Raw genomic sequence first — 26,977 nt, 5'->3', positions numbered from 1 at the left:
TTTCAGCTTGTCAGGGCTGTGCATCATACAGTCAGTTCTGTCCAGGGTGGTGTTAAAGATTATAATCCCTCTCTCCCTTATTCCTTATTCTTTATGTCCCTCTCCTTTCTTCCTCCTTCATGGTTTTCACTGCTCCCTCCCTCTGTGTTCTCCTCTGCTGCCGTCTCTCCCGTCCCCCTTCCTTCCCGTTGTCTCGCCCAGGCGTGGCGTCCAGCTCGGAGGACGAGCCCCCGCTGCCCGAGCCAGACGAGGAGACGCCCGTGAGCAGAGACCAGCCCCACCTGCTCTTTGAGATCCGCAGTGAGGACGGCTTCCACATCGAGGCCGACAGCATCGAGGGTAGGGCGCAGGCTCCCTGCTGTGTGCTCTGTGCTGTCGTGAGGCTGCTCCTCACCGGGTACTGTGGTGGATTGTGACCTCTCCCCCTGCTCTCCGCAGTGGCCTGGAAGGCAGTGATTGATGGAGTCCAGGAAGCCCGAGCCAGTGCCCGCCTGAAGCAGCTGTCCTTTGCAGGTGCGGACCCATGCCTTTTGAAGCTTATAATAAAGTTTATGAGATTGTTAATTTGCGGTCCTTCTCCTTGTCTCTATTCCATCTGTCAGTGTGTGAGATGCAGGGAATTGCCTTCACATGACCTCTTTAAATGCGATGGCAGAATCAGAAGCTCACAAAAAGCGTGTTACACCAGGAAGGCATGCATCTGTATTTGTCTGTTCATGCATCTAAGTATTAACAGATTTTATTGGCTAGACAGAGCTGATTGCCTTTGATTGTCAAGTAGACGGTGCGGCACATAGCAGAAGACTTCAGGAATGTTGAGCACTGTGACTGGGATAGCTGCTGTGATCCTGCAGTGCTGTCAGTGAGAGCTGCGTCTCTCCTCCAGTGGATGGAGACTCTGCTGTGGTCCTGCAGTGCTGTCAGTGAGAGCTGTGTCTCTCCTCCAGTGGACGGAGACTCTGCTGTGGTCCTGCAGTGCTGTCAGTGAGAGCTGCATCTCTCCTCTAGTGGATGGAGACTCTGCTGTGGTCCTGCAGTGCTGTCAGTGAGAGCTGTCTCTCCTCCAGTGGATGGAGACTCTGCTGTGGTCCTGCAGTGCTGTCAGTGAGAGCTGTGTCTCTCCTCCAGTGGACAGAGACTCTGCTATGGTCCTGCAGTGCTGTCAGTGAGAGCTGTGTCTCTCCTCCAGTGGATGGAGACTCTGCTGTGGTCCTGCAGTGCTGTCAGTGAGAGCTGTGTCTCTCCTCCAGTGGATGGAGACTCTGCTGTGGTCCTGCAGTGCTGTCAGTGAGAGCTGTCTCTCTCCTCCAGTGGACAGAGACTCTGCTGTGGTCCTGCAGTGCTGTCAGTGAGAGCTGTGTCTCTCCTCCAGTGGATGGAGACTCTGCTGTGGTCCTGCAGTGCTGTCAGTGAGAGCTGTGTCTCTCCTCCAGTGGATGGAGACTCTGCTGTGGTCCTGCAGTGCTGTCAGTGAGAGCTGCGTCTCTCCTCCAGTGGATGGAGACTCTGCTGTGATCCTGTAATGCCGTCAGTGAGGGCTGCGTCTCTCCTCCAGTTAGGAGAGACAGTTGACACAGACTGTATGTCTCTCCTCACAGTTTGGCTTACCATGTCAATGTCAGGTGACTTTGTGTTTTGTTCTGTTACATCTGTTACATGCTTTGTAAGCAACCCCCTTAGTCATTAACTAGACGCCTGGTTTTTGTGGTTTATTTTGTGCTTGGAGGATGAAAGGTTGTACTGGTCTGGGAGATGTGCACAAGGTTGTTAGGCATGTGAAATTCTAAACCTGTCAGTTCTTTTTTAATGCATGTTGGTTTCCGGTTATTGTTTCGCTGTTCTCCGCCGGTCAATAGAAGCAGATTCTGCTGAGGGAAGGCGAGTCAGTTCTCTTTGTGCGGATTCAGCAAGTTTCTGTTACAAGTGCCATGAAACCTCCTGCCTTCCTTCCACTTCTCAGAGCACTTGGCAAGAGCAAAAACATTTGAACTCTCTGCTCCCACCCTGTTCCTACCACAGGAGTAGTGTCTGTATTAACCCCGCTCTCTCGCTCTCTCTCTCTCAGTGCAGTGTTAATGTACTGGAGTGTCTAACCTCGTTTACATTTACATTTCTTCTTGTGGCACATGGTTTCGTTCACAATATCTTACTTCCACATGTGGTCTCCATGCTCAGGGTGGAGATAATAGTAACAAAACAACAGTAAAAGTCCAGAGCAGCAGGACAGTGCTGAGGAGCTGAGTTTCATGGCTGCTTGACAGAAGCAGCAATATAAGAGCTTACTAAGAGCGGGCGCAGTCATGGGCCTCTGCAGTCAGGTGTGCTCTGAAGAGGTGGGTTTTCAGCATCTCCTGGAAGCTGGCGAGCGAGTCTGCGGTTCTGTGGCAGGCAGGTCTTTCCAGCAGTAGGGGGCAGTGTAGATCATTCAGAGCTGGGACTCGCGGCCCCTCAGCATTGAGATTGCCAGTCAGCCACAGGGGATCCCACGCGCACAGTGGTCTGGAGAGCCTCCGGTGTTGTCCAGCGCCAAGGTCTCGAACCTGCGCCGCAGTGCCCGGTCAGCCGGCCGCCGGCTCACCCCCTCGCTCTGCCCCTCTCCCGCAGGGATGAGCGGCGCGCGCGTGATGGGCATGCTCCACGACGCCGTGGTGTTCCTGGTGGAGCAGCTCCTGGGCGCCCACCTCTGCTCCCGGCACAAGTTCCGCTTCCACAAGCAGGAAGACCAGGAGGAGGAGCTGCCTGTCAACCCCAGCGGCTGTGCCCGCGCCGAGGTCTACCTGCGGTGAGCACCATGGCTTCTGTCGTTACTGTAGCAACCCCTTTTATCCCACTTATTTTAAGGGCATCCATCCATTTTCTAATCGCCGAGTCCAGTTCGAGTCACAGGGGACCTGGAGCCTATCCCAGCAAGCAATGGGAACAAGGCAGGGTTCGCCCTGGACAGGACACACAGTCCATCACAGGACACACACTCGCACACCCTGGACAGAACACACAGTCCATCACAGGACACACACAGACACACACACTCACTCGCCCTGGACAGGACACACACAGACACACACACTCACACACCCTGGACAGGAGACACAGTCCATCAAAGGACACACACAGACACACACATCCTGGCCAGAACACCAGTCCATCACAGGACACACACACTCACACACCCTGAACAGGACGCCAGTCCATCACAGGACACACACAGACACACAACAGGGCCAAGATTCCCAGAAGACAATTAACCCACCAGCATGTCTCTGGACTGTGGGAGAAAACCAGAGCACCCGACAGAAACCCACATGAACAGGGGGAGAACATGCAAACTCCACACAGACAGCACCCCAGGAACTGAGAGGCAGTTAATGCTAACCACTGCACCAATGTGCCACCATCTCTTTTAAGGATGGTACTCAGTTTGTGAACTAATGCTTTATAGAAGAGTCACAAAGTAAAGGCTGTCAGACCCACGCCACTCGCCTGGAGAAATCAAGGGTGGTCTTCCTGTGAGTTCCCTCCCACGTGCTTCCAGCAGAGACAGGCCACCCTGAGCGTGTCCCAGCTCAGGCAACGGTCCCGGACTCCCCTGACTCTGTCCTTCTCCCTCTCAGGAAATCCACCTTCGACATGTTCAACTTCCTGGCCTCCCAGCACCGGCAGCTGCCTGACTACGGGCCCTACGACGAGGAGGAGGACGAGGTGCCGCTCAAGTCCACCAGGTCAGGAACAGCAGTTTTAGCCGCAGCTTTAATTCAGCTGCCTGCCTGCCCACGCCGTCCTGGGTTTGATCAGAGAGATGGGGGCCCCCGGCCTCGGCACCCCTTTCCCACCAGGGGGAGCCGCAGGCAAGCGCGAGGGTCGTTCCTGTGCACTCAGGCCTCCTCTTCCTGCTCTCCGTCTCCCCGCAGGCGGGCCACCAGCCTGGAGCTGCCCATGGCCATGAGGTTCAGGCACCTGGAGAAGACCTCCAAGGAAGCAGTGGGGGTGTACAGGTAAGCCTTTCGGCTGGGGAGGTGTGTTTTGGGCACAAGAAGGGCCAGCTGTTACTGGGCAGGCGTGGAAAAACTGAAACGGGTTTTTGTGTTTAAGGCCCTGTTAAGAAAACGGAGCGTTGTCGCTGTTGAGAAGACAAGGATGAGGCTGCGCTAACTGAATTAACCTTTACTGTCCCTCAGGCAATATCTCCCACATCAGAAGCTCATAAATGCATAAGATGTACGACAATCATACAACACCATAGCACAAAACAGCATTCGACAACATCACTCAATCAGAGCTCTTCCAGTTCCATAAGGATAAAGAACGATCCGCTTATTAAAAGACTTTATAAGTCTTATTTATAATTAAAATAACTAAGGTCCCTACCTGCAGACAGTGTTTCGTTATGTAACGTTTGAATTGTTACAGCCTGAAGCTGTAAAGGAAGAGAGTATATCCTGAAAAGATGATGTCGAGATGCATGAAGTCAGTGAGGCTTCGAAGTGAGCGTGAGTTTGTGATGCAAGAAACCGCCCAAGAGGACACAGTGTCTCCCCTGCACTCTGAAGCCCAGCAGTCCTGCAGGGAGCTTCATACCCTGAGTCCAGCTCTGGCCACGCTCTGCTGTCCCCATGAATGGGGGTTCAGGAGTGGCCCTTGACTTCCACACACAGCACGTTGCCTGTTTCCACACTGAAATCGATCTAGATAACGGAGTCCTGCGCTGACCGCTGATTTGACAGTGAGTTGGGTTAAGAGCAGGATAGCCAGGCGGTGGGATGAGGCTCATGAAGTCCTGGGCTGCTCAGCGACTGGGGAAGTCCAGCGAGGCGGTGACCGCTGTCCCCCCTGTCCCGTGCGCTCCGCAGGTCGGCCATCCATGGGCGAGGGCTGTTCTGCAAGAGGAACATCGACGCTGGGGAGATGGTGATCGAGTACTCGGGGATCGTCGTGCGCTCCGTGCTGACGGACAAGAGGGAGAAGTACTACGACAGCAAGGTGAGGAGGGGTCAGAGGTCAGGGGGTTCTGACAGAGGGTGGGGTGACCCTGGGGGAGATTCACTGACCAGCCTGGCTCCCTGGCGTGGAGGGAGCGATGGAGGGGGTCACTCTGTCCTGCTGACCGGCCCGCATCTCCCTCCCTCAGGGCATCGGCTGCTACATGTTCCGCATCGACGACTTCGACGTGGTGGACGCCACCATGCACGGCAACGCGGCACGCTTCATCAACCACTCCTGCGAGCCCAACTGCTACTCGCGTGTCATCAACGTGGAGGGCCAGAAGCACATTGTCATCTTCGCCCTGCGCAAGATCTACCGCGGCGAGGAGCTCACCTACGACTACAAGTTCCCCATCGAGGACGCCAGCAACAAACTGCACTGCAACTGCGGGGCCCGGCGCTGCCGCCGCTTCCTCAACTAGAGGGGTCCCCTGGGACAGCCAGAGTGGGGGGACAGCGGGAGAAGGGGGCGGCGGCGGGGGGGGGCGGCTCTCTGTACAGAAGGAGGTGGAATGTAGGGAGTGAGGACGAGGGAGCGAAAGGGAAGCTTTCCCGGGATTGGAGAAGAGAGAGGCCTGGGTCACCCCGGATCTCACTCCGGCAGAGCAGGTCAGAGAGGAACATGGCGCCTCTAATTCCCCTCCCCTTCCCCCCCCCCCCACCCGGTAGAAGACGGCCCTCAGCAGACTTCCCCCAGACCCTCTGCTAGAAACCAGGAGTCAAACACTGTGATTTTTTTTAATGACTTTTTTTTTAACTCGGATTATGTCGCGCAGATTGAAGGAGCCAGGCAGAGGCCCGAACAGCGCCACCCCTGTTCTCTGGACCGGGCCGAGGCTGGAGAAGGACGGAGTCCCTCGGGTCGAGCCCGGGGGTGTTCCCTCCTGATCCGAGAGGGGCCCGGTCGGTGTGGCTGCAGCAGTTCAGTCCGACCCGGCTCTTAGCGGGGGGTGGCGAGAGGGGGGGTCGGTTCTGGACGGGGGGCAGGAGGGCGGGGAAGATGAGTGCGATGGACAGAGGGAGGGAGGTGACAGCAGCTGCTGCTGCCCGCCACCGTTCGCACAGGTTTCCTCTAGAGTATCGAGCGAGTCCTCGGGAGCCCCTGTACACTGTACACCAGGGCTGGAAATGGAGTCTGACTCCTACGCTAGTCTTTCTTGGAGCCAACACTAAGTACTGTGGTTTTACTGGCTGGGCAAACGAGCACTTTTCTCATTTAAACCATCAGTCAGTCTGTCTGGTTCTCACACAATGGTCAGGATTGTATTTTCAAGTTGGTTTCTGTTTTGCTCTCAGTGGGGCGGAGATGGGTCACCTGTCAATGTGCTGTGAGCAGGGTCTGGCTGTAGATCTCGGGAAGCTTTGATGTAGTTTTATTCTAAAACGTGCACTTGGCACACCTCCGATGATTCAGGACAGGAAAACGACAGCTCCCTCTCCTGTCCCGAGTCTTAAACCTGCTGTACAGCTGTTAAGCTCAGGCTGTCTTTATCGCCTGCTGTAGTTCAGCGATCCAGTTCAGGTGCAGAATCGCAGACATCTCAGTTCGTCTCATCCTTCTGCCGGACAGAAGGCTGCGTTGCAGTTGTGACTCTTGTGCCAGTTGTGGCTGGGGAACTTCAGGGGAGCCTGTGTTCAGTTCTGGGATCAAAGTACAGTAGCCTCCTTCCCGGAGCGCTGGGATTGTTTCCTTTAGATCCGTTTCCAGCTGCCGGAATTGGACCGCAGCCCCTTTCCTGTCGGAGGGGGACAGGCTGGCTGCGTTTCTTCAACCTGTTCTCACAGTCCGCCCTTCTCTCGCGGCCCGGCACCTCGCCTCCTCCTCCTTGGGGTACTCGCGATCCTTGAACCCTTCCCTGTGTTCCGTTTACTTTGCGACCCGAGGCTCGGATCCGTCCGTGCGCAGGAGCAAGCCCGTTCCCTCGTGTCCTTGCGCGGACGAGTTCGTCCCTGCGTCTGCCTCGCTCCACGCACGATCGCGGGCCCGGCTTGTGAAACCACACCGCGCGGACGTTCTCAGAGGTGGTGTATTTATAACCCCGGGGGAGGCGCAGGCCATTTCCTCTGCACTGAACCTGGCCGCTCACCCTGGCCTGACCTTGGGAACGTCAGGCAGATACAACAGCCTGCCAGCCCCCCCCCCCACCACCACCGTTCCCGTTCCTAAAAATAAAAACTCAAAAGTGTAGCAGGCCCAGGCGCCTCTTCTGTGAGATCTGCTAAATGCTCTGGGGAAGATAAGACATCAGAAAATTCTTGCAGTGTTGGAACGAAGTGTTTGTGTGGTGCTATTTTTCCCCCAATCTGAAACCAGAAAGGACCAGACTTGACGCTCTTAAGTTCCTCCACAGCCGGGCAGCGAGCTTCATCCCTCTGCGTAGCGATATTTCAAGACTCGCACCATTAGTGAGAACCTACAGGAAAGAACTACATTCTTGGTTTCTTTGGACTCGGGGGGAGGAGAGAAGTTGTATTTTTAGAGCAGCTAACTTTTTTTTTAATTGCGTGCACATAATGTACAATGTTGATATGTTCCTTGTTTTTATGTACTGTTAAAACTAAAACTTTAACTCTTGAGGTTTAGAAGTCTGTACTTGAAGGCTTGATTTACTTTTAGATTTACGTTTACAAGTTTCCTTTTAAGTTTTTTTTTTTACTTGAACAGATATAGATCTGCGCAGAGTTGAAAAATCTAAAAATAGCAATATCTTGTGATTTAGCCTTTAGTGGTAGATCTCTGTAATGACTGAGCCACGATTTTAACGTTTTAGCAGACGAAAGTGAACCCCTGGCACGTTCGGGATTCGTTTCTCTGGGGCAGTGGCAGGTGTTCCTGGCAGGCGTCGCGTCTCGGATCTCTTTTCACGTTCAGTACAGTTTGTCTGTTCGTTCGGGCACCACGGTTCTCATTCCGACTTCGTCACGAGAGGCAGGATGAGAAAGAGCAGGCCGGGTCTGTAGCAGGAGAGCCCATCTTTCTGCGACGAGCAGTTTCCCTCGATCGTCCCTTCGGTGCGTGAGGGTTTCCTTTCCCTTTTGCTCGGCTCTCTCCGTCTCCGAGGTCTCTGAACAGCCCGGCTGTCGGTGTCCCGCTGCAGCCCTGACCCGGTCCGACAACCAGCACTTTTAAAACACAGCACCCCCCCGCCTGGTTTTACCCCCCCACACCTCACTCTAGGCAAGGGAAATCGGGAAGCCTGTCTTTTCCGAAGCCGCCTCTTCATACAGCTGCTCGCGCCAGTGCAGCGCAGGCCCTTGTGACCAACACCCCCCCGAGCGGCCTCCCCCCCCCCCCCCCCCTCCTTCCCCGGAGTTCTCTCGGATCAGGGATTCTACCTCAGTAGCCGGAGGAATATGCTGGGCTGTGATCTCCTGTGGAATCTGGTCCGCCTGTGCAATGAAGGAGACGAAGTTCCTAACCTTGACACGACCCGCACAACCCTGCTCCCGCTGTGACGCGCTGTGTACGTGTGTAGGGGATACTTTAACAAGAGGAAAGAAAAAGTCATAAAACGAATTAAAAGTGGTAAAATGGCTTTGTTACCTTGTATAAATAAACCTTCAAGTTTGTACATTTGTATAAATATTTCTAAACCTGTTTAATTTTTCTATGCACTTTTTTATTTATGATGTTATTTGCTTAATAAAGATGTTAAGATGTTTGAACAAAAAAACAGTGCGCCAGTTCTTATTGAAGAGGAGAGACTTGGAACAAAACAGCAGATTGTGACTGCTGGCCCTTCAGAACCGTGCGCTGAGGCAGCTGTTCCCCAGCCACACGCCTGCTTCTCATTGCAGCTGAGCTCTTCTGGTTATGGAGCAGCACGACGCGTGTCCAGCTGGCCCTCTGGGGAAGGAGTGCTTTTGATGGGCGTTTCTGGTAGTGTCACTCCCACCTGTTTCCGTCGTTGAGTGATCTACTAGTAACGGCTAATAAGGAGAGGCGGAGTTCAGCTCGAGCGCTGAAGGTGTGGGAACAGCAGGACTGACTGACGAAGCCGAGTGGAAACGAGCAGGCAGGTGAGTGAAGTCGTCGCCGTAGCGCTCACCTGGGGTGAAACCCAGCCGCCGCCGTTCCTCCAGGGCCAGAGAGCCAGCGGCTGGGACAGCAAATGCGCGAATATGGGATTAAACTTGACTATAACAGCCAGTCCCTTCCCACAAGCCCATCCTGGTTTTACAGGGGCTTCTAACGGGTAATGAAGACTGGCCTTCACTGCATCACGAGAGAGAGAGAGACGCACCAAAACAACAGAACTGAAAGCAGGTTTTAATTTTCAAAGTGCAGGGGGATCACAAGGACAGCTTGGACTTGGACTGCTGCGTAGACGCGACATACTTGAAGTTTACATGAAATTTGAAAGGTTGAAATAGAATTGATTTTATATATAGAGATATATAAGGAGAGTGAGAGAGCTGAGGTAGTATAAATCAGTGTAACTATTCCCGTGTAATGCTATTTGCTTGTTAAGTGTATTAGAACCAGTGGCTAGTTTATACTTTACATATTTTCTTCATAGTCTTCCCGACAGTCTCTACTCAGCAATCTATGTGAATTCTATAGTCAGATGCTCGTCAGTTTCTGCAGCAGCAGAAGTTGGATTCTTACGTGTTAACGGGCTGTTTCCAATTAACAGCTGCCTGAAAACAGCTGGGACCTCCAGCCCTGCTCCTGGGGATCCGCAGAGCAGGTTTGATAAGTGTCCCTTAAATTATCAGTCCCTGGAGACCTGGGCCAATTTAACTGTGATCAATTAAAAAAGCATTCAGTCAAGTCACTTAGAGATCAGCTGGAATGAAAAAAATCACCAAGTTCCACTGTCCTCTAGGACCAGTGTTCAGGTCATTGCAACGTTAATTGCTTAATTGATCAGTTGCTTAAATGAATGTTGAATGTTGAATAGGTGGTTGAGGGTGACTTGTAAGACTGACTACTGGGGCTCCCCAGGACAAGGGCTGGAGACCCCTGTCTTAGGGGAACAATGAGCCCAACTCCCTGTGCCCTGACCAAACCTCATCCTGAGGGGTCAAAGGTCGATGGCAGCTGGCCATGTGGGAGGGGGGGCAGAGGGAGCTTGGCCAGAGCGGCCACGGCGTCGTTGCGCCCGATGTCGGACAGCAGCCGGGCCAGGTGCCCCACGGTCCAGTCCGGCCACTTGGCGGTCACCCCCTCCAGCACGGCCTGCAGGGGGCTCTTGCTGTCGCGCATGGAGTAGGTGTAGGTGATCCAGGTGGCGGGGAAGGAGCAGCGTGCTGCCACGTGGCGCGTCGACTTGGCCACCGCGCTCTCGGGGTCCAGCAGCATGATCAGCTCCTCCAGCACGTCCAGGTTGTCCAGGACCGCCTGCAAGGGCGCCTCCTGCAGCTCGGGAGCTGTGGGCGCAGGGCACAGAGCACAGAGAGAGAAGAGAGCATGGCCGAGCCTTCAGGCGGTAGAACTATCCCTGAACCCCAAATCCTGGCCACAGCCGCCCCCCCCCCCCGTGAAGAGCAGGGGGAACTAGCAGCTGCCGGCCAGTTCAGATCCTGGATTTACTGGGAGGAACAAAAATGAGACACCTGCACGTCTACCCCCCCCTCGGCAGGCTGGGGCTTGGTCAGGAGACGAAGACAGATCCTGGGGCAAAGCAACTGACAGGCTTTACTCACGTATACAGTAGTTGTTAAAGTATTCACCGCCCCCCTGAAATTGTCTAATTTTTACAAGATGGCAATATGGAAGTGTCACGCTGCTGCAACGTGTGCGTGTGCGTCACACATTCATTCCAACACACCGCCTCCTCTCTGCTCTCAGACTTTCCGTTTTGCAGTTTCCGTCTGATAGCCATCTCTTCTTTTACATTTTGATATGAGTGATGCTGGTTTGATGGCAAGGCCTTCAAAGTGTCTCTGTTCTTCACTCCAGGAATAATTAACACCACATTTAAAACGGTAACTCCCCCCCAGGATATTGTGATCTGAGTCACAACCCCCCCCACTCTAGGTGCCCCCCCCAATGCCACCCAAACTCACGCATGATGTCACTGAGGTTTTTGTCTCTAGGAAGCAGAAGAAGGGAGTCTTCCAGGTCGCCCCTAGAGCCCACCTTCCCTGGAGAAGCACAGATCCCATTGGCTAAGACCTGCGGGCTGCTGCTCTCTGATTGGGTGAGGTAGTGCATGCCAGGGTCAGCGGGCTCACAGTAACAGGGGTAGCGGCTGAATGTCATCGAATTCCTGTCTCCTAATGCAGAAGAGAAGAACAGAAAGAGCTGATGTGGATTACTGACTCTGTGAGCCCAGACACACAGTGACCTTTAACCCCTGACTGAAGCCCCCCAGAGCCCCTGAAGGACTAGGGTGTCAGGGACTGAACTGAGCCAGTTACTGTCCTCATGAGCCCAGACTTACAGTGACCTTTAACCCCTGACTGAAGACCCCCAGAGCCCCTGAAGGACTGGGGTGTCAGGGACTGAACTGAGCCAGTTACTGTCCTCACGAGTCCAGAGTAACCGCTGACTAGAACAGTCAGGGTAAAGTACAGCATGTTACATTAACTGTATTAGGTACTCAAATCTGAACCCCCTGAGGAAAGAGGGGGTGTTGTGTACGCTCCTGGGGGGGAGGCAACATGGGGGGGCCCACCTGTGCACCTCTTCCACTGGCAGCAGATCACGATAGTGCACACGAGGAAGACCATGGCCGCCACCACCGTCGGGATCATCACTGGTGGAGAGAGACGTCTGTTAAGACCCCGAGAGAAACCCACGATCCTGCCCCCGAGGGAGCCGCCACCCACCCTCGCGCGTCCCCTCAGCCCGCAGCCCTCGGGGCCCGCTGCCTGCGTCGGAGCCTCAAGCTCGGTTTCCATCAGCTGAGTCCCCCCCGCCCCCCCCCACAAAACAGGAGAGCCCAGGACGGGGTGTTTCCAGGGAAGAGCTCGGCAGCAACTGGCTGTCAGCGGTTCAGCAAGCCCTCGGACAAGAAGAGTAACGTCACTCCCCACAGGGCTTAAGATCACTCCTGCCGACACATGCAGCATGGCAAATAGTTTAATCGTGCCCTCGGGGACAGCTGGCTTGAGCCTCGACTACATGACAGGATCCAGAGGTCTTCTAGAGCCTCTGCTTCCAGCCTCTGAGAGGCGTTTGGAAGTGATCAAGCGCTGCTGAAGAGCCTGTCTGTGCAGCCGATGCCAGCCCAGGCACAGCGTCCGGGTCCGACTCACGTGAACCGTGTAGCTCCGCAGCGGCCGGGGTCCTGGCAGGAGTCTACAGGCCGGGGAGAGAAAGAGGGGAGAAAGGCACCGTCAGGCAGGGGGAAGCAGGGAACAGCCGGGAAGGAAGAGTGGGAATGAATCCTGACGTCACCTCCACGGCCCCATGGGAAGGTTCCGCCACGCTCATGAAACGAGCAGGCTCAGTCCCCGGACAGAACAGGCTCACTGTGCCGGGTCGGGTTTTAAGGATCAGGGGTTTTTGTGTTTGCGATTGGACTTGACACCATCGGAACTGAGTCCAGCTGTTGTTCAATTTTCATTTAAGACCTTGTGGTTGTTCCAGACTATGGCTTCCTGCAGAGAGGTGCCTGACCTGTGGAACGCTCTGCCCAGGAATCAGTTGCCCTTTTAAGGCCCTGATCCTAACCTGCGATAAAGAAACACTGCCTTCAGAGTGACAGGCTGTTCCCGCGAGATCATCTCCTACCTCCACTGGGCAGAGCATCGAGAAGCTCTGAACTGAAAGAAGAAGGTTATTATAACATGACTTCATGATTTTACCAAATGAAGCAGAAGATTTTGCAGACCTGTACAAGAGAGTATTTCACAATATTCCATTTCACCACCAAACAAGCTGACCCTAACTCTCACACACATCAACGCTTCAGTCTGCGAGCCTGCAGCTGGATACATCCCAACTGTACAGTAAAGCCTCCTTCATGTATCCAGAGCAGAACATGACACTGGCAGAGCAACTGCTCCTGTCCTAAGGGCTAATCCAGGACATCTGGAGTACAGAGAGGAAAAGGCAGTAGAATTCTTTCTTAGGGGGCTAAGAGCACATAATCTGTTTTCAAGTCCCAGCAATGATATAAACAAAATGTATTTGCTTCTATCAGTTCTGAATCAGCAGTTATTTCCTTCCCAACAGGAATCATGGTGTCTGACACACAGCCAATGCCAAGCGGCGACCCCTGACCTGTGCAATGACTTCTGGGAGAGCATTTGCCCACTGCTACCCAGGCTGGACCCAAACTGAATCGGCCTCCAGGGGGCAGCAGAACTGGACAAAGCAAGCAGGACTGGCGACAGCAGGCGAGTCGCTCTCACCTGGGTCACAGGTGCACGTCTCGTCGTCGGCCCTGCGGTTTCCTGAACGGTGCGGGGCACTGGGGTGGGGGTCTCTGTCAGTGAGGAGTTCGTCGTGGTGGTGGTCTGCTGAGCACAGGTAGAGCAGTGACCCCTGGGGCTCTACAGCAGCCTCAGGAGCTCGGGGCGTTAGAGGTCAGCCCTGGAGCGACCCTGTCCTCGAAGTGACAGCGGCCTGCGGGCGACCAGCAAGGGCGGCCTGGGCTCCCGCAGAGCTGGGTCTGACCTGTCCTGCTCCCCGAGGCAGCCAGAACGCTCAAAAGGGTGCCTCCGAAAGAGCCTGCCCTTGAAAAGGACCTGTGGTGACTTCCTGTCAATCCTGTGATTGTGGTGGTGACAGTGGGATACAGGTGCTTGCCCGCCCCCCCCGCCCCCCGGTTGTGCCCGGACAGTCCGTCTCTCTCTTACCCTTTCCTCCTCTGTGCGTTGGCATTGCTCTCCGTCCTTGGGCAGGCAGGAGAACACAGGCTGTGGGCACTGGTCACTCTGAGACGCTGCCGGGGCATCGCTGGGGCACCGGCAGCAGGCGGGCTGGCACCTCCCTTTGACCACCCACTCCCTGCGGACAGCAGTACACTCCGGTCACGGCGAGGTCACCCTGTCCCACCAAGCCCTGGCGCGGTCAGTTCGGAGATGCAGGGAATCAGACCCGTGCCGCAGACACAGGAGAGCCATTTTGCCTAACACCCCGTTCCCAGACCCTCTCAGGCCTCCAGAAACGACCCCACCCCCAGGGAGACGAGACGACATGCCGGTACCCTCACCCCTGTCCGCAGCAGCGCGCATCCTGCGTGGAGGTGCAGTCTCGCAGCCCCTGCCTGGCCGGGCAGAGGGTGCAGCGCTGGCAGCGGGCGTGACTCCCGTTGTTGAACGTCCCTGCCCCGCACTCCTGGTGCGGACGGGCCAGCCGCCCGCCATCGTCCTGGAGGCCGCAGTTGGGCGAGAACTCGAACCCTGGAGGTGAGGCGCAGGGATCAGACACGTAGCCACCGGACCACGCGGTTCCGTCTCCCGGCGCCTCGGGGAAGAATTCCCAGGAACCAGGGGAGAAGAGCCAACAGATCCCTCTCCAGCGGTCTGGAAGCTCTACACAGACCAGACTCCAGCAGGAATCTGTCCGTTCGCAGGCGGAGGGAAGATTCCAGAACAGCTCGGCGACACCCTCTCAAGTCCCCAGCTATCGCCCGCAGAAAAGAAAAAAATGGCTCACGCCTTTTAACAACGATGAGTTTAAGAGCGATATTAACCTCATCCTGGCACTGCTGCTTCACAGCACTGGGGCCCTGGGTTCTACTCCAGACCTGGGGTGCTGTCTGTGTGGAGTCTGCATGTTCACCCTGTGTTTGCGTGGGTCTCCTTCCACACATTCGTCCCACAGGTAAGTTCACTGTCTTCTGGGAAATTAGCCCTGACCCGACTGTGTCTGTGTCTGTCTGCCCTGCGATGGACTGGCGTCCTGTCCAGGGCGTGCCCTGCCTTCCGCCCCCGCCCACTGCTCGCTGGGACAGACCGATGAAGTTGTCAGGGAACGGACGGACGAACTAACCCCATCCCTGTGACAGAAAGGTCTGCTTATGAGAATGAGAATTTATAAATACAGTTAACTGCGGCGGAGCCCTGCTTGTCTGACGTACAGTTTTCGGAGGCTCGGGCTGTCACCAGTTTCTGCAGAAACGGAACCGTTCTCTTGCGACGAGTTCAGCGAGCGGTCCTACTCATTCCGGGATGATTCAGGACGGAAACCAGCCTGCAAAGGTGGCTTCTCACAGCGCTTTCCGGCGAGTCCCGGTTCTGTCAGCCCTCGGAGGCACCAGGGGTCCCCGAACAGGCGCCGGCTCGGCCCTGCGCAGACACGGACCCCCTGCGCGCTGCCCCCCCCGTGTCAGTGGCGCATTCCCACGCGCGAGCAGGCGCTGCTGAGGGCAGCACAGGACTCGCGAGCGGCTCCACGAAGACTTGAGCTCGGCTCTAACGGAATAAAACCGACACGATCTGATAACGGGGAATTCTGAGTAAAATCAGAAACACCGGGCTTTCCCCGCAATAACGACGAAATGCACGTAAAACAAGTAACTCCACAGGTCTCAGAGTCAGGAGTATCAACGGTGCACAACAGGGGCAGCGCGATTGCTTACGACGGGCGGTGATTGTGGCGAATTTTAGGCAGCAAATTAATTATATATATTAAATAGTTTGCGTTTATGATAAAAGGGCACAGGATCAGCTGTCATTGATTGTGTTGATTACAATCGTTAAAAAATGACTGCAAATTTCCAGTAAGCGTACACAGTACATTTAACATGACATGTAGTACTACTAAATATTTAGTATTAGTACATTTCTCATATAGCAATGTGTTTTCGAGCCGAACAATGCTAAAAAAACGTTATTCGCGATTTGGTGCTGGAGGGGAGTTCCTGCCTAAAGAAAAGCGCTATATAAGTGTAATGTATTATTATTATTATTATTATTATTATTATTATTGGACTACCGGCAACGACGAACACCCCTCTAGCGCATTAGGCCGTTAACCGAGAGTTTACTGTGTATATAAGAGCATCGTGTCTCCAAGTGTCTGAGCCGTGTGGTGCGGTGCTCTGTCACGCGTGGGGGAGGGCGCGTCTGCGAGGGCAGTCCGCGTGGACTGACCCAGCAAGCCGCGACGTCTCGCGCTGTGGAAGGACCCCACGCTCGGCGGGCGAAGCGGGGTCTGAGGGGCGTCCGCCCGCCAGCTGCCCGTCCCGCCTCAGCCCGGAGCGCCTCCATCTCTCCTCCGGAAACACAACCGAATCGCATCGCCAGCTGAACCCTCATCTCGACCGCCAGCAATTGTCGCGCCTCGCGCACGGAGCCCCTGAGCTCCTGTGTGATCTGTGACAGCTTTTTGAAAATTGCCCGTCCACCCCAAGATGCATCCAAAACCTAAAAATAAAGAACTGATCTACGCGCTGAGAGGCATTAAAAATCACTGTTAGAACTTTCAGCACCGGTTGGTTTTAGTGCTTTTCACTGTCTTCAAACCGCAGGATGTAAAAGCAACTTGGAACTTTGATTATTTCACACAGAAAAACCCTAAATATTTCGGCCAATACGGGAAAATATCTTGAGAAACCATGTAAGACACGGACAGACAGCACGTTCTTAACATAACGGTGTACTTTATGCAAATTAATTATGTTCTCCTTGAGGACAGACGAAGTTAAGTACAAGTTGGGCTCATAACAATGTGATCAGAGCATTTACTTCCCTAGGATTTCAGAAAAAAACACGTACAGTGCAATACTGTAGGAGTGTTACACAGCATCTCCCAGTTAAAGACACTTCATTGCCAGCAACTACTGCTGCACGCTGTATTGTTGTGCATTTGATAAACTTTGATTTGATTTGATTTTGATTTAGTGGCAAGGAAACCGGACTCCGGTCAGCAGGCAATGAAAGCGTCTCCCCCCCTCGCCCGTTCTCTGTACCTGCAGTGATGGGATATTCGTCTGCACACAAGCGGCAGCTCCCGGAGTCTCTATGCCAGAACATCAGGGCGTCCCGGCACTTTCTGGAGTACAGTCTCTGCCCGCACCCGGCGCCCAGCAGCGCGGCGCCCAGCAGCAGGAGATCCGCCAGCCGCCGCATCTCTCCGGTCAGACCGGCCGCGCTGACACTACTGACAGCGCCGGGAGAGACGCGACTTTTTTCCTGGTTTAGGTGGGGGGCGGGGCGTATGTATAAAGAGCAATTCAAGTTCCGCGCAGGTCCAGCCCGCCGGGGGTTGGCTCTCTCGGACAGCCCAGGAAGCACCGCCACATCTCCGGCGCGCCCGGCCAGAGCTACACCGCTGCCTGGGCCGGCCCGCAGGGGTTCAGAAACATGTCAGATTCAGCTCTAAACCACACCTCTAATATCAGAAAGCTGGCTATGAAAGGTGACTCCCGCGGACAGCCAGGAACTCCAAACTGTCCACTGTCAACCCAGGCTTACTGCGAGTCCGCGTCCCGTACATCAGTGGGGTGCACTGAGCCAGCGCGTCCTGTGTCGTTGTTTTTAGAAGCACCACCTTTCGGATGCATCGTCTCCAGGGTGTGAAAGAACTTGGGGGACACCCGTCACAGTCGCAAATAACAGTGCTTTGGAAAGCTGAAATAAACGCATCTTGTCTGCAGTTGTGATATCCGGCAGACTGTGCTTTCTGCGCCACAAACAACACGGACACGTTCGATGCCAAGCCGAGCGCTCGCTTTACCGCGTCTGTTTACCTGCCGCAGATGAACCTGCGATTCGCCGCGAGCCTGCCGGCTCCCAGTGACGTCGGCGAGACACGCCCCCCCCTCCTGCAGGCGGTTCCAGTGCCAGTGGGGGGTGCCACTGTGTGTGTCCTGTGATGGACTGGTGTCCTGTCCAGGGTGTGTGTGTCCTGTGATGGACTGGTGTCCTGTCCAGGATGTGCCCTGCCTTGTGCCTGCTGCTTGCTGGGAGAGGCTCCAGCTGCCCCGCGACCCTGAACTGGAGGAAGAAGCAGCAAACGGATGGAGGTCAGACACCTGACTGCACAGCTCACGGATTCATCACCTGGGGAGCCCCTCTTTCACTGCTGGGGTACCCCTACAGTGCCGGCTCGGGAGGGTCCCCCTCTCCTCCTGGCCGGGTGCACAGGTGTGTCCGTTCAGACGCCTGAGCTGCAGGGGTCCTGGGGGGGACAGGCCCGCCCCTGTCCGAGCTGCAGGCAGGAGCGTCTGGCCGCACACTGGAGCGCCGGGGGGGGGGTGCGGGGGATGTAATTAAGAAGCTGTCGTTAAGCCGGTTTAAGATGAAAGCAGTGTGACATTGAGAAGGCACACGTGCCCTGGCCAGCAGAGCGCTCAGACCAGCTGTGGGGTCCCCTGCGCTGCGCCGACCTGCTCTCTCCCTGCCGCCGGACACCCCCGCCTCCTCCGGCAGCGAACCCCGCGACCTGTTTGGGAGGTCCCGCTCTCCGCAGGTAGGATGCTGCCGAATGCACTGTGGCTCGAGCCGCACGGAGCAGCTCTCTGGATAATCTCCAGGTCACACCAGGCCACCCCCCAGCGCTGCTGCAGAGCCGCGGCTGAGGCTGAGGCACCGCGACCGGCCACGCCCCTGGGCCGCAGCTCGGGGGGAGGGCGCCTGTTACAGACCCCTCGCACTTCGCCCTCCTCTCCACCCCCAGCACCCCCCCTTACCCTCCCTGCACTGGGGGGCTTTACAGGGGCACAGTAGATACCAGAGGAGGCACAGGCACGATCGTCACACTGCCCACACTTTCTTCCACTCAAGACTCGACCTCCTGCGGGGGTCCTGGGGGGGGGGGCGCTGTTGTACGGTATAATATGGGGACGCTTTGGTGCCGAGTGACCGATCAGCGAAGCTCTAACAGATGTGCTTCTGTCAGGGGAGGTATTACAGTCCTGTGTGAGGAAGTAAACAGCTGTGTCAACAAATTCAAACACAGCAAGACCACGAAGCTGGAGAGTCAAGCCGAGCAGATCTGCCCAGACGCAGAGAACCGCTGTACCGCGCCACTTCTTCGGTTCTGACATTCCTGGGCCGTAGCGCAATGGACCCACAAATCTGCATCTCCAGACAAACACTCCTGTAATTCCAGGAGTCTGGTTTTCATCATCGTGAGCCCGGCAGGTTACAGACTCGCACCTCGCTAACTTGTGTGGACAATAGCCAGTAATCGGTACTTCAGTGTCGGGTTGATAGTTTCCTCTCTCCCCACGTGATCAGCTGCGTCGTGCTTAAGGGCAAAGGTACGAAGAAATCTCACTGAATCTGGCCAAGAGCTGTCTGATAATGCACTGAAAACAGCTCGAAAAGAAATGGTACAGTGGGCACGGTGGAGTCACTGCCAGGGGACACAAGCAGAAACCAAGAGGGAAAAGTATTTAACACTGAGAAGGGGAGGCATTTCTTCCCTGGCTTCTTCCCACAACAGCTGGAGGACTGAGCAGTCCAAGGATGAGCTCTCTGGAGCTGTCTGTAATCCGGCTGCTCTCCCCTCCTTCACGCAGCGAAGCAGAGATCCGCTCAGCCGGGACACAGCTCTGCAGGTGCTGACAGCCTGGTGCTCTTCTCAGCCAGAGACTCCTGCGGCATTCCTGCATCCCGGCCAGAGCAGAGATAGCAGATGGGCTTCCTGAGGCTGTGTTTGCAGGATTAAGCCCGGAAGGAGGGGCACGGCGGGGGCAGGGGGGGGGAGCAGCTGAGCCAGCAGCCAGGGGTCTTACTGTGCTCTCTGGCCAGCAGTGAGCTCCTAAATAACACTCAGGTCAACCACTGGAAGGGTTCAAAACCTTAGAGCCTGTGCTCCTGAGACAGAGGTTGTTATCTGCTCAAAAAGACGAAGGAGGGCGTTCTGGTGCCCTTTTAGAAGGCAGTTAACCTCAAGGCTCCTGACAACACGGAACATATGAGTCAAGCCTCCCTCCTCAAAAGGACAAGCTGTTTGTCACCACAGATCTGAGGCTGAGCTCTGCTCTCCTGCTGCCCCGCTGCCCCGCTGCCCCGCTCTCCTGCTGCCCTGTCGCCCTGTCGCCCTGCTGCCCTGCCCCAGCATGCACAACGCCTCCCCTTGCCTGGTCAGACCACAGGACCACAGTCTACGTCAGACTGAACCTATTGGTTGTGGTTTTTTTTCAAAAGGCGGATTTTGAAATTTCATCGCTGTTCTTGCGCTAGTGTGTGAGGAGACGGGGGCACGTGGTTTGGCTAAAAGCTTGGCTTCAGTCAAATAAATGGGACAAAAACGGGGTTCAGAGTCTGTGCGGTTCTCAGACTTCCAGTATCTGGGGGAAGCGGCTCCCTGCTCTCGCCTCTCTTCCTGCCAGGGCCGAATGACCCGGAAGGACTTCGCCAGCGGAGTGCACACCCCACCCCTTGTCCGAAGCTCTACGGCCACCGCCATGCTCGCCGCGGGGAAAGGGGGGCCAGGGCCCGACGGCCAGGGGCTCACTGGCGCCCCTAGGGCCCCTCCGGCAGTGACCTCCAGGGGGCGCCGAGCCTCCATCAGCGCCGCCCAGAAACTGAAGTCCACCATGGTGGTCCAGTCACGGGGGCCGGGGGACCCCGAGAGACACCCCAGCGCCTTCCACGTGAGTGATTCTCCGTGGGGATTGGGGGGTTCCCTGAGGCAGTCAAATTGGGGGAGGGGTCCCTGGGGAGACTTCTGCTTGATCCGGCCCAGGCTGTCCTGAGCCGGCTCGCAGGGAGACGCTGCAGGACAGTGGCAGTCTGGGAAACGACTCTCGCCCCTCGGCAGTCGCTGGGCTACCCCAGCTGTGCTCACGAGTGACATCGAGATTGAGTCATGTCGTTGCAAAAAGCTCCCGTTCTAGGAAAAAAAAAGATAAATTGTGCCATCTGTTTTCTGCAAAGGTCAGTTATTTCACATCTGCATCCTGATGAACCAATTCAGAGCCCACAGCTTGAGGCATCTTAGTCATCTTAGTCCCTCAGACCACATCGTCTTTTTCTACTGTCCTGCAACATCCAGGTCCCCTGAATTGTTTTTACACAGCAGTTTGGAATCGTGAAAAGGTCTGTTAATGTTTAGTCTCGTTCTGTGCGTAAACTTCAGGGAATGGGCTGAAGGAATGCAGTTTAACGTGATCACTTGGGAACTTCTGACAGGGGGATTTGCTGTATTCAAATAGCAATTCAAGAAAGGAGTTCATACAAATGCGGTATATACAGAAAGTACAAGAACACTAATGTACACAGCAGGCTTAATTAAGGATAAATTGATCCATGAAGGATTAAGCCTTGGCTTAGCCAGCAGCTCTGCAGTTGTGGGGAATAATAATAATAATCCTTACACTTATATAGCGCTTTTCTGGACACTCCACTCAAAGCGCTTTACAGGTCATGGGGATCCCCTCCAGCACCTCCAGTCTGCTCCCCACACACCAGCTCTCAGTGGGGAGGAGAGCAGAGTGATGGAGCCAGTTCAGAGAGGGGGGTTATTAGGAGGCCATGATGGGTAAAGGCCAGGGGGAAATTTGGCCAGGACACTGGGGTTACACCCCTACTCTTTTATGTTTCATCTGAAGGACGGTGCCTTTTTACAGTATAGTGTCCCCAGTGTCTTTTTACTGGGGCATTAGGACCCACATAGACCGCAGGGTGAGCGCCCCCTTCTGGCCCCTCTAACACCTCCTCCAGAACCCCCTGGCGGTGTGGTTTTAACACTGCCCATGTCTGAATTCAGTGGAGATGATTACCTATCCTAGGAGGGAATATTCACAGAGACCCAGGTTACTGTGCGTCACGGTTGGGATGTTTTCCCTGGGAAGCAGAGTGTGGTGGTGCTTGGTTTCCTAGGTTTGATTCTGGACGGGGAGTACCTTCTGTGTGGAGTTTGCACGTTCCCTGCCTTTACCAGGAGCTCTAGTTTCCTCCTTTGTCCCTTGCAAGAAGTAAACTAATCCTAAACAGTGATGGTTACCCTGACAGCAACTTTATTTACATGCCTATGTGAGAAACACAGGGGCGTTGCGATGGCGATACTTGGCACACAGCTGCCAGTCAGCCAGGAGAAGTGTGTGACAGGTTCTCCCAACAAGATTGCTTCCTTCCTTACAGCTGACGAAGGACTGTCCCTTGCAGACTGAGGAGCAGGCATCCCACAAGCAAGACTTTCCAAAGGTTTTTGCAAATTGTGGAAAACTGACCTGTGTGAAACTGGGAGGTATGGGAGCAGGTGAAAGTGGCGTCGCTCCTCCTGCCTCTGTTGCAAAGAGCGATTCTTGGCCACTTTGTGATGAGGCCTTCTGCAAGGCCAGCGCGGCGTTTCCGGAGACAGGGAGTGCCAGTCTGCTCACTTCCTTCCTCGCTGCTGACAGGGGGGTCTCTCTGGGCTGCAGTAGGACTGGGCTGCAGAGGGGGGTCTCTCTGGGCTGCAGTAGGACTGGGCTGCAGTAGGACTGGGCTGCAGAGGGGGGTCTCTCTGGGCTGCAGAGGGGGGTCTCTCTGGGCTGCAGTAGGACTGGGCTGTAGAGGGGGGTCTCTCTGGGCTGCAGTAGGACTGGGCTGTAAAGGGGGGTCTCCCTGGGCTGTGGAAATGTGGACAAGTGCAGAGCAGTGCAGTGAGCCGAGAAGGAGGCGGTCCTCTTGACCTGTTCAGCTGTCACTGGTCTCTTTTTGGGGGTGGCCCTGCTGTTGTTCTGGGGTCTCCAGAAGCTGAGGATGAATGGATTTCTTCTGCAAAGCAGGGAAATGCCACAGTATCATGGGGTCAGCATGGAAACATGTCACACTCCTGAAAATCCACCATTCTTTTGTTGATGACTGGGACTTCTGAGAATTCTGCAGCATCTTTTTCCACTGTCTTCTGTGCCACATGTGTCCTGCTGACAGCTCTCCAGAGCACACCTCTCACTCCCGGACACTCGACACTCGACAATCTCACTTCCATCAAATCATTTTTTGGGATATCTCCAAATCTATAGTTTTATTCTTGCCAATTTCCCTGGCTTTAAAGTCCTAGAGGAGTTTCTTTTAGGCAATACAAACAAGGCCCATTTCCTTTCTCAGTTCTGTGCAGTATTACAATCCGGACTGGAATAAAGTAGTCAGTTCTGTTAACATTGTGTTTATCTGCAACAGGCTGACGGAAATGCAACTGCAATTTTTTTCATGATTACATTTCAGACGCTAACATTGAGTGAGTCTGTGAACTTGTCTTTATATGCCCTTAATACAAAACAGGCATTGGGTCGGATATTCATTGTCTTTGGTCTTGCCCAAAGGTTCAGATTTGTGCCTCGGGGCTGGAGGTATACTCCTCTAGAGACTGCAAGCACGGCTGGTCTTTCTGTTCCTTTCCGGCTCATGGGCAGAGCTGAAGCACTGATGCCGCTGTGGGGCAGGAGCAGGCAGCCTGGTTTGACGGAGGCTTCCTCTCTTGCAGACGGAGACGGTGCTGGTGGCCGACAGCCCGGCGGAGGGGGGGGAGCAGGTCAGCAGCGGGCTGCCCCTCCCCGACATCATGCCCAGCGAGCACAGCTGCCCGCCCCCGCTGCCACCCCCCTCGCACCCCCCCATGCGGCGGCACAAGAGCACCACGGACATCCCCTACAGCCCCCAGCGGGGCCCCCTGCTCCGCGGCCAGCGCCCCAGCCTCTGCTCCGCGGGGGACCTGCCCGGGTACCGTCGCTGCTCCCTGCGGGAGGCGGCCGGCGCCCACGCCCGCTGGTACCCCCGCCACGCCCTGAGCGTGCCCAACATGGACACCAGCTCCGCGCGGGCCCCCCGGACGCCCACCCGCAGCGTGCTGTCCGCCCCGGTCCTGGAGATGGAGAGGTCGCCCAAGCTGCGCAGCAGGCTGCTGGAGGACGAGGAGGGCCAGGCGCCGCCGTGCCCGCCCGCCGCCCGCGAGCTGCGCCGCTATGTCACCAAGGACGGCAAGTGCCGGGTCAACCTGCGCCACATCTCCGAGACCGGGCGCTTCCTGTCGGACATCTTCACCTCCTTCGTGGACCTCAAGTACCGCTGGTTCCTCTTCGTCTTCATGATGTGCTACGTGGTCACCTGGGTCGGCTTCGCCAGCCTCTACTACCTGGACGCCCTCCTGCGGGGCGACCTGGACGCGCCGGCCCGCCAGGACCCGCCGCCCTGCTACCAGAACGTGGACGGCTTCCTGTCCGCACTGCTCTTCTCCGTGGAGACCCAGCGCACGATCGGCTACGGCACCCGCATGGTGATGTCCTCCTGCCAGGAGGGCGTGCTGCTGGTGATGGCGCAGTCCATCGTGGGCTCCATGATTGACGCGCTCATGGTGGGCTGCATGTTCGTCAAGATCTCACGGCCCAAGAAGCGCGCCCAGACGCTGCTGTTCAGCCGCACCTGCGTCATCGCCAACCGCGACGACAAGCTGTGCCTCATGTTCCGCCTGGGCGACCTGCGCGAGAGCCACATGGTGGACGCCAAGGTGCGCGCCAAGCTCATCCAGTCGCGCCAGACCAGCGAGGGCGAGTTCCTGCCCCTGGAGCAGACCGAGATCGACCTGGGCTACGAGACGGGCTCCGACCGCCTCTTCCTGGTGGAGCCGCAGGTCATCCAGCACACCATCGACCCGAACAGCCCCTTCTGGGAGCTGGGGCCGGACCAGCTGCGCCGGCAGCAGTTCGAGATCATCGTCATCCTGGAGGGCATCGTGGAGGCCACCGGTGAGCGGGGCGCGGCGGGGGGGTTCTGCGGGGGTGCTGGCCAAGGGCCCTGGGACTGCGGGCTCAAGCCTGGCTCTGTTCTCCAGCTCCACCGGGCCTGGGGCGGGGATGAGGCAGGCAGGTGATTCGCGCTCGTTTCCCTGACCAAGTCCGTCGGGTGTCTGCAGGCCGGCTCTTGCTCTCCTCGAAAAACCATTGGCTGTTTGGAGGGCGTGTTGGAGGAGGCGGGGCATGTGGGGGGGCAGGGGCGTTTTCAAATCTGTCCAGTCATCACATCCTCTCCCAGGACGTCAGTCCCAGTCTTTCAACAACGATAAACACCAAACACCAAAGAGTTGGAATGATGCGATAACATTTTTAATATAATATTATATTATTGAATCAAGTTTATTTTAATTTAAGAGAAGCACTTAAAATTGTAAATGAAAGTGCTTTTAAAGGTTTGTGCACAGATTGGTTCACAGGGGTGACAGCAGCACAGTCCACAGTGTGTGTAGACAAAGTTCAAAACATTAAGCTCTATAAAATCACAGACACAGTTGGCATACACACTCGGGAACACAAATCATTCCTACTGCCTTCTGGATTATTTACATGCAGCATAACAAAATACAATCGTGTTGTAAAACAAAAAAATAGTTCTGGTTGTTCGTCACAGACCCTTCGCAGATACGTGTGAACTGGTGGCTCCACTCTGGGTGGGAGTGAAATTAATGAAAGCACTGTGTAGGAAGTCTCTGAAACACCTCGGGTTTTCCGTCCGAGTCTCAGGTGTCAGATACTCACAGACCAGTCCCAGAACTCAGACCGCACGTCACAGCCCAGGTGAGGAAAGATTTCATAAGTGCTGATTGTCCGAAAGGTCAAGATCTTGGTGTTGCTGCCCACGCGCTGCTTCTTCATTCTGCACACGGGTTGTGGAAACGGCCTCGTGCCACAGAGTGGACATGTGTGAGCCCCTGGATCTCTGGCTTAAGTCACAACCCGATTGTATCGGCTATTTATAGAGTCAGGTCGCCCTGATGGAAAATGCAAAAAATGAACGACTCAAAGGCTTAGTCTGCAAACTGTCTCTGCTCCTGTCTCACCTGCAGCACGTCTGTACCCCCCCCCCACACACGTCTGAACCTCCCCCTCCCCCCCCCCAGACATAACAGGTATGGAATATACATGTCTGTACCCCACACACAGGTATCTGACCCACCTCAGTAAGACCAGGACTTCATTCAGTTCAGTTTATTCTTTCATCAGTCGATTGCATCCTCTTTCCTATTTTCATTTCTCTTCACACAAATTATACATATAATACAAGTAAACAGTAAAAATACAACGAAAGGATAAATGTGAAAATGTAAAAAAATGAACTCGAAAACGGTGTCTCAGGGAGAGCCTTGCGCCAAGCGCGCTCTACACGGACACGGGCAGCGGGACAGCGCCGGGAGCGGGCTGCCCAGAAAAGCGCGACGCGAGCGTAAGGAATTGGGAATTAATCAATCAATTCGAACTTTTTGCCAAACAGTGACTCCGTGTGGCCTCACTGGCTCACTGCTCTCACGGCGACCGAGCGGCAGGGAACACGCGTGTCGTCCGTTCAGCAGACTGCGATCCTAACCCGACACCGTCAAAGCGTTTCATCAAAAACGGGCTTTTAAAAATCACAAAAAGACTGAAGGGGCTGTTGGTAAAAACTCGACTTCGACTTATTTACCTTGCATTATTATGAGCAGAAAGCGCAGGTCTACTCCTCGCCGGCCACACCGCCGTTCTCCGCGTTTCTTAGAGATTCGGGCCGATTCACCGGAAGTGTGTCCTTCGACCACGTGACTCCCCGCCCCCCCCCCGGCCTCCCCCAGCGTTGAAACGATCCTCTTCCGGACAGGACCGTGTCCATTCAACCCATCTGGCCTCACAGACACACTCACACTCACACCAGGGCCACACAGCCATGAGGAGCATACGAACTCCACACAGACAGAGCTCCCGGGAGCGACCCCGGGCCCCAGCGCTGCTGGCCTCTGCACTACCACGCTGCCTCAAGTTAAACTGATCCTGTTAATTCCACTGAATGCTGCTCCCGCTGTGCCTGGGGTTTATACTCTTTACCTGGGCGCCTGTGCTGTGCTGGAGTGTCTCCTGTGCTTTCAGCTCCTGGTGCCCAGAGTTCCTGGCTTGTTAACGGCCCGTCATGGAAACGCTGGTCCCACAGGCCCCCCACAGGCCCGGTGCCGGAGGGGACTGGGGGACGGACACAGTGAGACACACCTGGTGGTTAGGTACAGTGCAAAAGCAGGTATTCTATTCTTCTTTCCCTCACTGACTCTTTCACCTTGTTTGTCTCCTTTTTTTCCTCCTTTTGCTGTCTCTGCCCCTTTGTCTCCCACCATTAACCTTCTCTCCCCCTCCTGTCTCTCCTCTCCTCCTCTCCCTCTCCGCCTGTGCGCCTCCTCTCCCTCTCCCCGTGTCTCCTCCCGTGTG

The 26,977-nt window shown here is 55.4% G+C and overlaps 3 protein-coding genes across 8 annotated transcripts in view; 2 read left to right on the top strand and 1 right to left on the bottom strand.

Annotated features, from left to right (window-relative positions):
- kmt2bb (lysine (K)-specific methyltransferase 2Bb) overlaps positions 1 to 8,653 on the top strand; it is a 45,264-nt gene extending 36,611 nt beyond the window's left edge. For all 4 annotated transcript variants that reach the window (XM_088905249.1, XM_088905248.1, XM_088905247.1 and 1 more), the window contains 7 exons: positions 202 to 339; positions 439 to 513; positions 2,605 to 2,782; positions 3,612 to 3,719; positions 3,909 to 3,992; positions 4,848 to 4,977; positions 5,126 to 8,653. In XM_088905249.1, the coding sequence (XP_088761375.1) occupies positions 202 to 339; positions 439 to 513; positions 2,605 to 2,782; positions 3,612 to 3,719; positions 3,909 to 3,992; positions 4,848 to 4,977; positions 5,126 to 5,401 (989 nt within the window). In that variant the 3' untranslated portion in view covers positions 5,402 to 8,653. The remainder of the gene's footprint in view (positions 1 to 201; positions 340 to 438; positions 514 to 2,604; positions 2,783 to 3,611; positions 3,720 to 3,908; positions 3,993 to 4,847; positions 4,978 to 5,125) is intronic.
- Positions 8,654 to 9,233: 580 nt separating this feature from the next.
- Positions 9,234 to 17,572, bottom strand: igflr1 (IGF-like family receptor 1). 3 transcript variants are annotated; one of them, XM_088905268.1, is made up of 8 exons: positions 16,793 to 17,572; positions 14,090 to 14,279; positions 13,734 to 13,884; positions 13,287 to 13,391; positions 12,186 to 12,228; positions 11,603 to 11,683; positions 10,992 to 11,201; positions 9,234 to 10,352 (listed from the first exon to the last, which is right to left on the bottom strand). In XM_088905268.1, the coding sequence occupies exons 1-8, from the start codon at positions 16,950 to 16,952 to the stop codon at positions 9,994 to 9,996; spliced, it is 1,299 nt and encodes a 432-aa protein (XP_088761394.1). In that variant the 5' UTR covers positions 16,953 to 17,572; the 3' UTR covers positions 9,234 to 9,993. The 3 variants fall into 3 exon arrangements, with proteins under 3 accessions (XP_088761394.1, XP_088761393.1, XP_088761395.1); XM_088905267.1 differs by having other exon boundaries at positions 13,287 to 13,394; positions 16,793 to 17,565; XM_088905269.1 differs by lacking the exon at positions 13,287 to 13,391 and having other exon boundaries at positions 16,793 to 17,565.
- A 2,496-nt stretch (positions 17,573 to 20,068) lies between these two features.
- Positions 20,069 to 26,819, top strand: LOC148814938 (G protein-activated inward rectifier potassium channel 4-like). Its single transcript, XM_088905244.1, has 3 exons — positions 20,069 to 20,428; positions 23,245 to 24,502; positions 26,648 to 26,819. The coding sequence occupies exons 1-3, from the start codon at positions 20,072 to 20,074 to the stop codon at positions 26,755 to 26,757; spliced, it is 1,725 nt and encodes a 574-aa protein (XP_088761370.1). The 5' UTR covers positions 20,069 to 20,071; the 3' UTR covers positions 26,758 to 26,819.
- The last annotated feature ends 158 nt before the right edge of the window (positions 26,820 to 26,977 follow it).

Source organism: Atractosteus spatula, chromosome 25 (genome assembly GCF_055471065.1).
Source record: "Atractosteus spatula isolate fAtrSpa1 chromosome 25, fAtrSpa1.hap1, whole genome shotgun sequence".
Lineage (NCBI taxonomy): Eukaryota > Metazoa > Chordata > Actinopteri > Semionotiformes > Lepisosteidae > Atractosteus > Atractosteus spatula.
The sequence above is the reverse complement of the archived record's forward strand: the minus strand, read 5'-3'. Positions and strand labels throughout refer to the sequence as shown.

Excerpts from the sequence above, each read along its gene's own strand:
- LOC148814938 (XM_088905244.1), top strand. The coding sequence starts at position 20,072 with ATGGGACAAAAACGGGGTTCAGAGTCTGTGCGGTTCTCAGACTTCCAG. Across the intron at positions 20,429-23,244 it reads GACACCCCAGCGCCTTCCAC|ACGGAGACGGTGCTGGTGGC; the intron begins GTGAGTGATTCT and ends CCTCTCTTGCAG. Across the intron at positions 24,503-26,647 it reads GGGCATCGTGGAGGCCACCG|CTCCTGGTGCCCAGAGTTCC; the intron begins GTGAGCGGGGCG and ends CTGTGCTTTCAG.
- igflr1 (XM_088905267.1), bottom strand. The coding sequence starts at position 16,952 with ATGCGGCGGCTGGCGGATCTCCTGCTGCTGGGCGCCGCGCTGCTGGGC. Across the intron at positions 14,280-16,792 it reads CGAATATCCCATCACTGCAG|GGTTCGAGTTCTCGCCCAAC; the intron begins GTACAGAGAACG and ends CCTCACCTCCAG. Across the intron at positions 10,353-10,991 it reads AAACCTCAGTGACATCATGC|CTCCCGAGCTGCAGGAGGCG; the intron begins GTGAGTTTGGGT and ends CTGCGCCCACAG.